This window comes from Aquarana catesbeiana, linkage group LG04 (assembly GCF_042186555.1).
Source record: "Aquarana catesbeiana isolate 2022-GZ linkage group LG04, ASM4218655v1, whole genome shotgun sequence".
NCBI classification, from domain to species: domain Eukaryota; kingdom Metazoa; phylum Chordata; class Amphibia; order Anura; family Ranidae; genus Aquarana; species Aquarana catesbeiana.
The window spans coordinates 526,702,314-526,716,626 of NC_133327.1; the positions used below are offsets into that span (position 1 = coordinate 526,702,314).

Consider the following 14,313-nt stretch of genomic DNA (forward strand, 5'->3'; position numbering starts at 1 on the left):
AGAAAGATACATACAAATAATAATTACAATTACACATCATAAGGGTTTGGGCCTCACTGGACGTTTGGCCATCTCTCCTAGGCGCCTTTCCTTCTGGCAGCAGCGTTTTGGCAGAAAAAACGATTGATGCTTGTAAACGCATGTGAAGAATTTAGACATGATTAGGCACATTTAGGTGTGTCAAGTGCTTGCCCGTTAATTCATTTAATTGAGCAGAATAATAATTCTACTCATTGAAATGCATTAATGCTCAAGCGCTAAATGCGGCTAGCATTAGAGACGCATACATTTAGACGTGTTTGCACGCATCAAGCATTTTTTCTGCAAAATGCTGGTGCTCTTGGACATGCTGGCAGTGTGTCTTTTTCTGCCTCTAAATGCCCCTGCCCCTAAACTTCTCCAAATACGAATGTATGCATGGACACATAGGTTAACTTGCAGGGGTATTCAGAGGCAAAAAAAAAAAAGGCCAGATGCCCCTAACAGCAGCGTTAAAAATGGCAAGTGTTTATGAGGCCTTATACTGCACACAACAAATTCCATACACTGCTCTGTGTGACATAACTATAATATAATACAATCACCGGTTGCTCTTGCTCCTGCTGTAAAGCACTGTGTATTAGCTTCTCTTTGGTGCTGAGCTCTTGGTGCAGACTCTCCCATCTCATTTTCATCTGATCCTGAGATTTTGGTTTTACTCCTTCCAAGCCCAACTCTCTAGACAGGGAATCTGGTCCATCACTATAGAAAACAGTAAGTTACACTTTGTGCCATATAATTTTAGGATTTAAGACCTGTACATATATATAGAGGTTGTATGAATATTGGAGGAAATAAAAAGTATTGCCATTTGAAATCAATCCAGTATTAACTTTCTTTCTGCAACAGCTAGATTGAATCTGTCTTTTTTGGGCAAATTGTTTTTCTAAAAGTGCTGCACAAACTGAAAAAAAAAACTTGCCAATACTGGGATTTTAGGTACACAAATAAAAGAGTAAAGTGATATACATGTTATCAATGTCTTTTAATTGTACATGTACAGTATATGGTACTCCTCTATAAAATATGTACTATATATATATATATATATATATATATATATATATATATATATATATATATATAATATATATATATATATATATATATATATATATACAGTATATATAATGTGTTATATATAATGTGTTTCCTGCTTTGCAGTGTTGTGAATACAAACAGTGGTTATACTTTTTACTGTTTTTTCTCATGCTGCAAATCTATGATTTGGCTGACTCATTGAAATCAATGGGGTGGATTTGCCGAAGGCAAATAGACTGTGAACTTTGCAAGTTCAGTTGCGCTCCTTTTTCCCAGAGCAGTGAATGTGGTAATGCCCGCTGATTTCCATCATCCAATCATGTGCAAGCAAAAATGCTGTTTTTTTTTATCTTCCTTGCACCTGTTTGGGTATTCTTTATAAAGTGAAGCTTGACCACATTCACAAAGCTCCGGGGAAAATTCACCATTTCATTACATTTTACATAAAATCCCTTTAAACCCAAAATCCAAACACACAAAATAGGGAGAACAGGAGAAGCTCTATACCTGACATTTGTCCGATCAATGGCTGTTTGCTGATTTATGATTTCACCTCCACGACTTGCAACAGATTGCAATAATTTCTTCTGCTCAGCAAGTTCCTGTTCCAGTTCCTAGTACATAAAAAAACACAGATTTCCTTTCTATTAACTATGCTTTCCACAATTAAGAAGTCTTAAAAAAAAGTCCTGCTAGTAACACACTTCCTGTCCTAAGGTGAAAACATTCACCCGCTGTACTGTATCTATGGAGGAGCAGTGTTGTCACCCTAGGACAAGAAATGTATTAGGACTTTAGAACACCCCGCTTTCTTTTTTCTTTCTATTTACCTGAGCCTGATCTCTTTTGAGCAGCATCGCTGCTCTCTTTTTCCTCATTGGTTTAGAGGCAATAGTTCACTGGCTCAGAGGCAACAGCTCAAATCCTGTGAGGAGGGATTGGGAGGCGGGGCCAAGCCACACTGTGTGTCTATAGACACACAAAGCTCAGGAGCAAGCCTGTGTGTCTGCCCCCATAGCAAGCACTTGTTATGGCGGCAGACACTGAAGAGCAGGAGAGGACAGTGCCAGTGGGGGACCTCAGAAGAAGAGGCTAGGGCTGCTCTGTGTAATACCAACAAAATGTTTTAATAGTATATCTAACAAAGTCAGGAAGGCAAAGAGGAAATTCATTGTTAGGATTTATTTACACTTAGAAATTAGGAAAAAAAGGTAACAACACTGGAAGGAAGTGAGGAAAGATCCCTATGATCCCCAAGATCTCTAATAAGAGTCCTATGGTGGTATGAGGGAGACGACCTCAGCCTGGGGTCCCCTTGACTAAGCTCTGAGGAGCAGAGTGAAACACATTGGGGACGTGGTCTGGTGGAAGCCCAGGTTTTCTCTCTCATACCACCACAGGACTCCGTGGATGTGCGGCACCAGGGATCTTTCCTCTCTTCCTTCCAGTGACTACAGGAGTAGTACTGCAGTGGTGGCAACATTACCCACACTACTCCCCATAGTGATCGAGCATGAGCGGCACACTAAACAAACCATGGGACACAAGGTAACAATACTTTAACCGCATGCCGACCAGCTGTTACAGTTATACTGTGGCAACATGGCTCAGCTGCGTGAATCACCATCATGGTCTCGGCTCGGCTCCCGCGATCGCTCAGGGCACGCAGAGAACCGGGATCTGTAAACACACAGTTTCCGGTTCTCTGAGGGAAGGACAGACAGATCGTCTGTTCATACAGAGTATGAACAGCGATCTGTAATGTCCCCTGCACAGTCCCCTCCCCCCTTCAGTTAGAACACGTACTAGGATACACTTAACCCCTTCACTGCCCCCTAGTGGTTAACCCCTTCACTGCCACTGACATTTTTACAGTAATCAATGCCATTTTATAGCATTGATTGCTGTAAAAATGGCAATGGTCCCAAAAATGTGTCAAAATTGTCCGACTTGCCCGCCATAATGTCGCAGTCCTGATAAAAATCGCAGATCGCCATTACTAGTAAAAAAAAAAATTAATAATAAAAAAGCCATAAAACTATCCCCAATTTTGTAGACGCTATAACTTTTGCGCAAATCAATCAATATATGCTTATTGCAATTTTTTTTTTACTAAAAATATGTAGAAGAATACATATCAGCCTAAATTGAGGAAAAAAAATATTCTTTTTTATATTTTTGGGGGATATTTATTATAGCAAAAAGTAAAAAATATAGCGTTTTTTTCAAAATGTCGCTCTTTTTTTGTTTATAGCGCAAAAAATAAAAAATGCAGAGGAGATCAAATACCACCAAAAGTAAGCTCCATTTGTGGGGAAAAAAGAATGTCAATTTTTTTTGGGTGCAACATTGCACGACCGCGCAATTGTCAGTTAAAGCGATGCAGTGCCGAATCGCAAAAAGTGCTCTGGTCTTTGGCAAGCCAAATGGTCCAGGGCTTAAGTGGTGGTAGAGTGAAGAGTGAGCTAAGTGTAGCAGTTTATAGCAACAGATTTCACCTTCCAGCAGTTTACAACAGTCACAATCAGCTCCCTTGTTTTCAATGCAACAGAAGGGGTCACTTTAGCATTAGATATAAATTTAGTGGTAAAGGGGGGCAAAGTTTACATAAAGACATTTTTGTCTTTTTTGTTTTTAAAAGAGCATAGAAGGGTCAGACCCTCTGTTAAGCTTTTACTGCTGTCTGTGCTCTGCTAGTGGAATCTCTCTATTTGCCCTGATAACCACTGCTGTTAAAACAAAAAGTGCAACATTTTAGAGTAGTCAATAAAGCAAGAGGTAAGGGGAAATCTTTCCGTGGGGACATCTATACCTGTGATACCTCTACAAGATGGGAATTTTGATTTCTTTGGAAAGCCTTCCTCTCATTTCTTATTGTGCCTCATGGAAAGGAAGTAAAGGTAAATCTCTCCAGCTGGACATAGGCAGCAAAATGAACCTTATAGAGGTTTTAGCCCTTTCCAAATCTCCAAAATTTCCAATCTCAAGCTAATGAAAAATGACTTTTCATAAACATTAAGGGTATGCTTTCACAATATATATATATATATATATATATATATATATACTATATATATAAATACTTTACATGTTATGGACACTTAGGGAGGCTGATAGGCTGATATATGTTTCACCACTTTTCAGTATGAATATTGTCTTACAACCCCAGTACAATAACACTGCCACAGTGTAGTGTCCCTTACTGGGTGCTACTTATATGTAATAAATTATAAAATGTATTACATTTAAATATAATAGACCAGTATTTTCAAAATTTACCTTCTGCTTCTGAAGACTGTTCTGCTTCTGCAGTGAGCGAGTTGTACGTGTTTGCGCCAACCATTCCTGGACACTGGGACTTTGTGACGATGACAGTTCTGCTTCTGATTCTTCCTTTTCATGAAATGTCCCCTGTAGGATGAAAAATGAAAAGACAACCCTAATGACTGGCTCTTCTCAAAACCACCACAAGAGAATTCACAACCTTTATATAAAATAGTTCACCAGGTCACAGTGGCCTACTTCTATCTACACTGCAGAGTCATCCTTTGATAACACAGTACAATGGGTACTGCTATACTGTCATTTTTTTAAGGTACAACACTCAGGATTATGGTTTTAAAGCAATCATTTTAAAAACTAACTGCATTATTAGTTTCATTGCCTTTTGACGATAAACACAGACACTTAATTACTCCAATCCAATTAGTATTGTGCTCTTCTAGTGAATGTGACATTCAGTATTATGTCTGACTTTTCCAGCAGGTCTCTGATAGTAAGCAAGGTAATCTCTAGCCTCTCATACCAGCGTCACATCAGATATCTGGTTTAGACTTTGTGACGTCAATGAAGCAGAGACAAAGTAGATCAGCTTTAATTAACTGTCACTCCTAGCATGTGAGGAGTGGTTCAAAAGGACTTATTGTCAAGTCAATAGTCAAGGGAGCAAAATAAAGGCTAGCAAAATAGTTGACTAGAGAAACACCTGGAACATAAAATTGTTAGGCTACAAAAATAAAATGTCAAAGTACAAAAAAATTCCCTTTAAATGTCAGGTCACATGATCCTGATTCCTATTTTAAAAGAGAAGTATGGTCAAAGCTGTTTGGCCATATTCCTCGTCTGGGTCACAGGAGTGCACTTACTTTTGCTTTCCTGTGACCCAGTCAGCTAAAAGTGGCCTATTGCTGCTTTCAGCTGATATCATAGATCTGCTCTTGGCTCTAGAAGAATTCTGACCATATTGCTGGGATCCATCCAGCTGCCTGATTGACACCAGGCTCCATTTCTCAGCTGAAGCAAGCTACACCCGCCCCCCTCACCAGCTCGGCGCTCAAGTGAGAACTGGAGGGGCAAAGCAAAAAGCAGTGACTGACAATCACTGCTCTGCACTCCAAGCTGAGCAATCAGTGGTCAGGAGCTCAATTCTCAGGCTTACAGCCAACAGCAGACAACAGCTGTAGCATTAGACCAATGTTGCAGCATACAGGTGTGTGTAGTTTTTTTTTTTTTTTATTCTACCCAAAAAATTCTTTAATAGGCAGCCTAGGAAGAAGGCTCATTGGAAAGGCTGAAGTTGGTTACATAGGATGTAGATTGTAGATTTAGATACAGATGGGCAGATTTCTTTCTGCAAAACACTCAGTAGGCATAATGCAAAAAAAGTAATGTGTTGCCAACTGCTTCTATGGGCAGAGACAGAGATGTTTGGTTTGCTAATTCTGAACCATTGTGGCACTTTATGCATTAGAATCAATACCATTACATTATTGTGCACCACCATAGCTAATGAGAACTGTTGCCCGTTTGAACTGAAAATTTAGCCATGATCAATCAATAATGCTGGATGTAGAGCAATAATGTAATCATATGGCACACTCATTAGGGCTATGGACTGCCTAGACTTCCACCTTAAATGTTTTTTGATTACATTTGATTAAGGAGTTGGCCTTTTGTTCAAGCGATCCAACAATGTAACTGTAACATCTGCAGTGGCAGTACAAAAGAAATTGCTTCCAGTCCAAGTTAAACAAGATGTCTTAAGCCAGATTTAGGTGACAACCTCAAACCTCCAGGCATTTCCAAACCCAATTCAAATGACTACTTCATGTTCTAACAGGAGCCAAACAAACAATTGCGAAAGCCTGGAAATCACCCACCCTTTTCTTTGCTGAAACTAAGTGTTGGATCAATTCAGTCATGCGCAGTGAAAGATTGGCACAATAGATAAATATTTGAACATCTGGCATCAGTGGACTACTTAATATCTTCCAGCAGAATGTAAACTAGTCCTTCTGGCCCTGTGAAAGGGAGTGCACTCATAGAATACATCTATGCTGCCCCCAACAACTCTCCCCTTCTGCCTTCACACCCCTAGTCTTCTTATTCTACATTGTTTTGCTATCTTAGCTGCTTTCCTGCCCTGGCCTGGACCTATCCTTCTAATGGCTCTAGGTCCCCCCAGGCCATCCCAAGCTAATCTCCTCCATTAACGACCCTACTTTTCCTTTGTATGCCTTTGAAACAACCTACTCTAAACTATGTCAATGTATGGTACCCTCCATGCACAAATTTACAAATTGTAAAACTTTATGCACAATACATCTTATTTACTCTTCAATATCTTTACAGCAACAGTACTAAAGCATTGTTGGTCTGTTAAAAAAAAATAAACATAATGAACAAAAAAATAAGTCGCTGATGATGCAAAATGACTGCAGACACCTAAGGGCAATAATGTTGGACAGCTAAATCACTGGCTTAAATATTATGTTTAATTTCTATTTACTCTCTACATTCATTGTCTGGACTTGCACAGTAAAATGTAAGGTGAACACCTTCCAGTGAATGCCCAGACTTTCAGGTTGGTATCAGTGGGCAGAATGCAGGGGAAACACAAGACAAAAGAAATAGTAGTTGAAGTCTGCTACAACTTAGTGCTAATTTAGTTTGGCTATTTTTGCATAGTTACATTGGTCGATGAATTTAACTATGCTTGCATACCTGGCCGATCCCAGTGGAAGCTGAAAATTACTGTAGTAGGCCCCAATAAAAGGAGTTGTAAAGGTAGCAGGTTTTTTGATCCTAATGCATTCTATGCAATAAAATAAAAAGCCTTCTGTGTGCAGCAGTCCCCCTTGCCCCCCTAACACTTACCTGAGATCCCTCTCTGTCGAGCGATGTCCACAAGTGTCTCAGCTGTCTGAGATTCTCCCTCCTGATTGGCTGAGACACAACAGCGACTCCATTGGCTGCTGTCAATCAAAGTCAGCTAGCCAATCAGGGGAGAGAGGGGGCAGGGCCGGGGCAGGGCTCTGTGTCTGAATGGACACAAGGAGCTGTGACTTGGCTCGGATGCCTCCACAGCAAGCTGCTTGCTGTGGGGGCACTGAACAGGAGGGAGGGGCCAGGAGCACAGAAGAGGGACCCGAGAAGAGGAGGATCCGGGCTGCTCTGTGCAAATCCACTGCAAGAGAGCAAGTAAATATGACATGTTTGTTATTTTTATAGGAAAATAAACAAGACTTTACAATCACCTTAATACAGTGATTGCTGCTAGCTTCCAGGTCCTGTGCCAAGCAGCTATAATGCTGCATAGTGAACACAGGAGGTCCCTCATTTGGCGCATGCGCCATTTAGAAAACACTTTGCATTTTTCCTATTGAATGTAAAGTGTTCTCTGATTTGACGAGGTGGAGAGGTAGGGCAGCAACATCATAATCACCACCTTATCCAATCAGAAAAAGCTTTGCATTCATTGAGGAAATGCGAAGTGTTCTGTGTTTGGCACCCGTCCAATATGAGCGACCTCCTGGGTACACTAAGCAGCATGGCAGATGATAGGCAAAGGAACCTGGAAGCTGGCACCAATGACTGTAATCCCAGTGTCTACTACCATGATTTCCAGCTTCCACGGGGATCAGTCAGACATGGAACATGCATAGTTACATTGGTCCAAGCTGGATCAATGCAAGTATGCAAAGATAATTGTACCTGGAATTCAGCTTCAAATAAACAGCACAATATACAATATATGGAACAACTGTTACCAACAGTCAGAAGTGTTATGTGTATAAAGTCAGAAAAATATAGAAGGTCATTAAACAGGTGTAATATATATATCATCTCATATGTGAAAAGCACCAGAACAGTTGTTTACCTAGCATATCATGTGGAATAGCTGTAAAGTAAAATACACAGAACCTGTGGCTTGCTAATAAGATATCAGTAATATACCAACTGCGGCAAGAGATAGTTTCCTGAGTGTCAATGAACTTTTAAAGTCCTCAAGTTGAAGACCCTAGAGAAGTAGTCCCAAAGGGGGAATGGAAGGAGCTAGTCAAGCCAGGGTAGGAGATAACCTTAGTGAGGTGTGCACACTTTCGATCCAACAGAACCATATTCTTCAACATCTTAGTTGGCTGGGTTTGCCTACGTAGGTATTTTTCTTAAATGAAAGCATGAGGTGCATTTTTGTGTTGACTGCTCAAATGAGAGTGTATAAGGAATGATCCATCTCCTAGCTATTACTTTCCTTGCCGTAAAATATGCTCTGGATATGACATCAACTTGAGAGTTGGATGTGTACTGTGTTAACTGTCCAGTCTGAGTCAGCATTCCAACAAGCAACGAAGAAAAGCTGCATCTGCATAGGCTTACAGGAGTATCACTACACAACACTATGCACTAACGATATAAACACTAAAGAGACAAATGAGCACTTAACACTTCTAATCAGTAAAGAAAATTCACTAAAATTATCTAGGTGCACATTTTATGCCAATCAAACAGCACTTAGATTTTTTTCTTTGTAATTTTAGCTAGACAATCAATTATGGTTTTAGCCAAAATACTTTATAATGCTAATAATAATGTATAAGGTTCAGCTAAAATCTGCAGCTGAGTGTGCTGGGCAGAACATGTCTTCAATAACCGTCACTCACAGGAAAAAAAAGTGCGTTTATAAAAAAGCAAAAGATCTTATGTAAGAATTAACCATCAAATGCTAATTAGGGATAGCTAAATGTATTATTTCATCTACTTAGGCCTCAGCTATAATGATCATTACTTGCCATAATGATGGATTTTTATCAATGACAGTCAAAGACAGTTGAAGAAAAAAAAAAAAAACACTAACATGATTGACAATAGCGATCAGTATGGCAGAGACGATATAGCTTTGCGGGTTGAGCCTTTAGATTACAATCTAACTAGTTTACTTTCAGAACAGAAATGCAATTATTTTAAAATATATTGATTTTTTTTAAATGAAAGGTATTCATTGAAAAAGCTTGATTTACTTAGAAAATAAATAGAAAGAGGGATCAAATCTTAAAAAAATATTGTTTGATAAACTGATATTTGATCGTAAATAGAACGGAGAGAATTTGGAAAAGACTGGGTTAATAACATTTCAGTTTGCACAGCACACCCCAAGAACAAGAAAAATCAAACAGCAAGCAGACCCCAAACCAGAAAAACAGACACATTACATGTTCTGCTTTCTTGTGTACTTTCATCTCGCCCCATGCTAGCTTAGCCTATGGAACAAACAAAACATAAGAGCACTGTTAAAGCAATACTGTAGATCTCTAACAGCATGGGAATACATATCATTTGATTGTACCACACTCACTGCAATGTACACTGTGCAGGTTAATGAACAATTATATAAATGAACTGTAAAGGGGTTACCAGCATCGTGTGACAGTTCTTAATTATATATGGTTACAACTAAATTATCAGTGGCTGATTTACTGTATCGTCTCACATGGAAATACTTAAAAGAAAAAATAAATCAATGCGCAATCCTTTATAGTTAACTAAAGTATCTTTTGCAATAACAAAAGCAGTGTAAGGGTTGTGAATTGATTCATCGCTGCTAAGTTGGCTAAACACAGTATTTGACTTAGAGTCAAGTCAATGAAAGCCAATAAAAGGATTACAAATCAGTCCAGAAATATCTTAAACCTGGCTAGAAGCATGACCACCATGCTTTTCTTAAGTAGGTAGCATAAGAAGAATATAATAAAACATCAGTGTATCAATTATTCCCATAATAAATAGTATACAATTAAATGCTACATTTAGTTTGAACTACCTGGATGCTTATCTGTTTGTCCTGGAGAACCCTCTGCAGTTCCAAGAGGCTCCCCTTCAAAGTCCTCAGTTTCATTGCCAACTGTTCGGCCTCCTCCTTAGTTTGGGTCTTCCCTTCCATGAGTAAGTTCTCACTGTGTACAGACAGTTCCGACAAAGCCACCACCTTCTGTTCTATTTCCAAAAGCATGTTCTGTAGCAGTGAAAACAAAGAACCAAATTCAAACATCTTATGAAATAAGGCATTTCGGCATCGCTGTTACATCAAGAGCAATGCCTTTGTTACAGGAGCAAGTCCACAGCAAACTGAGAGTCATTTTCACTTTCAAAAAGTAAAAAGAAACTTTTGAAAATTAAAAGCGAGGTTATCTCTTGAACCCAGTAAATGGCAAATCTATCTTAGAAATGGTTTTGCATGTGCCATTATTCTTCAGGTCTATGCATTATTAGACCCAAGCTCTTTGCTCTCCTTCTTGTTTTGTACAAATGAGCCATGTGCTATATGGATAAGCTTTTAGCTTCCAAGGTTTGTGAATGACTGAGTATATCTGCATAATCCTCTTTACAGATTGACCTGCATAAACACATCTTTACTGGGTATCCCTCTATGAACTGCTCCAGTAATGTGTAACTTCACAGGAAGTTTTAATTATAGAAGAAACCTAAATTGCCTTATTCAGGGGATCACATAAAGCAAGAACTGTAAACTGATACTTTCTAATGTAGCAATTTTTTAAATACAGAAATAAAACATTTTAGGCCTCATGCACACTAAGTTTATAAAAAACGCAATTAGCATTTTTTTTCAGCCTGTAAAAGCACCTCAATGTAAGCCTATGGGGTTGATTTACTAAAGGCAAGTAGACTGTGCACTTTGCAAAGTGAAGTTGCACCTAACAAGAGCAGTTGCTCCAGAGCTTAGTAAATGAGCAGAAGCTCTGCTGACTTCCATCATTCAGTCATGTGGAAGCAAAAATGCTGTTTTTTTTTTCCCTGGATGTGATTTGGTATTCTGCAAAGGGAATCTTTACGTCATTTACTAAGCTCTGGAGCAACTGCACTTGCCGAGGGCACCTGCACTTGCAAAGTGCACAGTCTATTTGCCTTTAGTAAATCAACCCCTATGTGTCCATGCACACATACATGCTTATAGGCATATTAGAAGAGGAGCCACTGATAATAGCTTACATGCTGAAGATACAAAAACACTGAAGGAGAAGAGCTGAAAAGCAGAAAAAATGCTGAAGATGTCTAAATGCGCCTAAACGCTAAATGTGTTTGGTGTTTGAGCATCAATGCATTCCAATGGCCAGAATAAAGTAATGGAATACATTGGGGTTTATTTACTAAAGGCAAATCCACTTTGCACTACAAGAGCACTTGGAAGTGCAGTCACTGTAGATCTAAAGGGGGACATGCAAGGAAAATAAAAAACAGCATTTTTGCTTGTATATGATTGGATGATAAAATCAGTAGAGCTTCCCCTCATTTCACATCTTCCCCTCAGATCTACAGCGACTGCACTTCCAAGTGCACTTGCAGGGCAAAGTGGATTTGCCTTTAGTAAATCAACCCAATGGGTTGATTTATAAAAGGCAAACCCCAATCAACCCCAACCCCAATCAACCCCAAGGCAAACATTTGATATGCCTAAATGTGCCTAAAGGCATATGCAATACATTGTTTTTACTGTGTTTTTTTTAAGCAGCTTTTCTCTTGCCAAGAGTTCTAGTGTTCAGAGGGGCTAAACAGACACCCTGTGTGTTTGAGGCCTTAGAGAAGTAAGACCAAAGCTTCCTTGGCCATACTTCTCTTCTGGCTCACAGGAGTGCACCTACATTTTCTCTCCTGTGAAAAAGAATCAGCTTACAGTGGGCTTTACCGCCCTGGAATCCACCCAGTTACCTTATCAGCAGATGATTCACCACCAGTAAATGTTTTGTAAAAATCACATTCACTGCCTTATAAATTTGCTCCTACAGCCTACGTGTAGTGAACATTTAAAAAAAAAAAAAACATGCAAAAATTAGCACAATGGACATTACTTATAGTCAGTAGAATATAATTCTCTAATGTGGCAGGAGTTAATAGTACTGAGGAAGCTGTGATACGCACTCATCAATAGTACTGAGGAAGCTGTGATACGCACTCATCAAGAATGTCTTTTCCATCCAGCTCCTCCATTCATAGAAAATGTACTACAGCTTCTAAAACATGAACTATGAAAGGAGGTGTGGACCTTTCCATCCTCCTCCATTCATAGATCATATTTAATTCATAGAAGCAGTAGTACACCGTCTATGAATGTATGAGATGGACAGAAAAGAGTGGGCATAGATGGGCACTTCTGATGAGCTCCCTCATTTCTATTAACCCCCACCACACTGGAAGACAACAGCAGCAGGGTAGAGGGGGAAAAGATTGCGGAAGACTTTAGCTAACAGATGTGACAGCAGCACAAAGTACACATTCAACTGCCCATAAGCAATGTCCATTGTGCTAATTTGTTTTACAAATACACTTAGGCTTTACATTGATTATGTTTAGCGAAAACAAATCGAAATAGTATGTTACTTAAGATAAAATACCAACATTTAATTTGCACTTTACTACATTTGGCATCGGAGCATATATGGCACCACTGCAGCATTACCCTACTCATCGCTGTAGCTGCATGGATTGCAACATTGCTTTATTAAGCTCCACCACACCACCTACTTTTCCAGTGAGCTGGAGTATAGGTAAATTGTGTATTCCAAATGTAGTTAAATGGTTACTCTACTTCTGGAGGAAGTGGAGCGGAGCGCCCCTTTAAACCCTCTTACTGACACCAATGGACAGAAGAGTGTTGTACAATAGTTCCTGTAATGAAATCACAGAGCCAAGAAGAGCATTACCTTCTCTCCCTGTATGAGTTAATTGAAAACAAGACATTCAGATGTCATTTACAGGAGGAATGGGAGGATATTGGGTAAAAAGGATAGCCGAAAGAGCTATAGCTATAGCCGAAAAAAAAATCCGAAAAATAAGGTCTCTGTGCTCCCTCCATTGTACTGTATAAATTATTATTAACTAGCAACAATGAGCAACTTTAACAGTGGAGAGAAAAGCAGAGAGGGGGTGGAGAAAGCTCTCTGAGTCGAATGTGTGCAAGAAGCCTCCAGTGCTTTACAGGAAACAGGGAATGCTCTATTTCTTTTATATTATATTGGATAATTAATTATGCATTCTGCATTTATGCATTCTATTATTTCTAATAAACAAATATACACATAAAGTACACTTCCAGGCCTGTGCAAGAATTTATTTACATCTCTCAAAATACAGAGTTCTGAACAATGTTATATCTGTGACAGTGCAGCACTCAGAAATTCTACATACATATAATAGCGTGCATAAATGAAATGCTTAAATTCATAATCATAAAATTAAACAAAAAATAATATCTTAACAAAAATAAACAATACAAATGTATTTTTGTTTATTTATGTTAAATGTGTTTATTTATATTACATTTTTTTTTTGGTTTAATTTGATGATTATGAATTACAGCTTTTCATTTATGCATTTATATGTATGTAGAATTTCCCAGCGCTGCACCTTACTTTGTGCTAGCTGCTTTTTTTTGTTTGTTTGGAGCGCTAACATTATTACACAAATGTTATATCTGTGATGCATTATACCTGGCAATCAATGAGTTGTGCCTCCATATCCATAGGCTCCTCAAAGGCCCGCAATACATTATCCAAAGTTGATCTGGCCCCCAGCAACCAGTGATCAAGTTCATCTGCTTCACTGCGGTATCTCTGCAGAGCTTGTTCATGACGTTGTTCTTCCAGCTGCTCGCTTAGTTTTTCCTAATAACATAATTTGTTTAGCTTTTCTGTCATTGTTAAGGCATGTGCGTAAAACATACAGTATTTCCACTGTTGAAAACTAGCATCATCAATGTAATCACGCACAATAAGCTTTTACCCCCACCCAATCTGCGTAAAATGCTGTTGGGATTATAATTATACGTATAGTTTTTAATTTATCTACCGTAGCTGAAAGGGCATAGCGATAAGGTTTCTTTGTACACTGTTCAGTAATGAAAATGCAGTATCTATAAATACAATTGCAATGCTTTGTAAT

At 38.9% G+C, this 14,313-nt stretch overlaps 1 protein-coding gene across 1 annotated transcript in view; it reads right to left on the minus strand.

Annotated features, from left to right (window-relative positions):
- The window catches only part of SYNE1 (spectrin repeat containing nuclear envelope protein 1), a 513,156-nt gene that overhangs the window by 156,158 nt on the left and 342,685 nt on the right, over window positions 1-14,313 (minus strand). Inside the window, 5 exon segments of the mRNA XM_073627830.1 lie at window positions 585-741; window positions 1,588-1,694; window positions 4,360-4,491; window positions 10,181-10,372; window positions 13,863-14,036. Of these exon segments, the coding sequence (XP_073483931.1) occupies window positions 585-741; window positions 1,588-1,694; window positions 4,360-4,491; window positions 10,181-10,372; window positions 13,863-14,036 (762 nt within the window).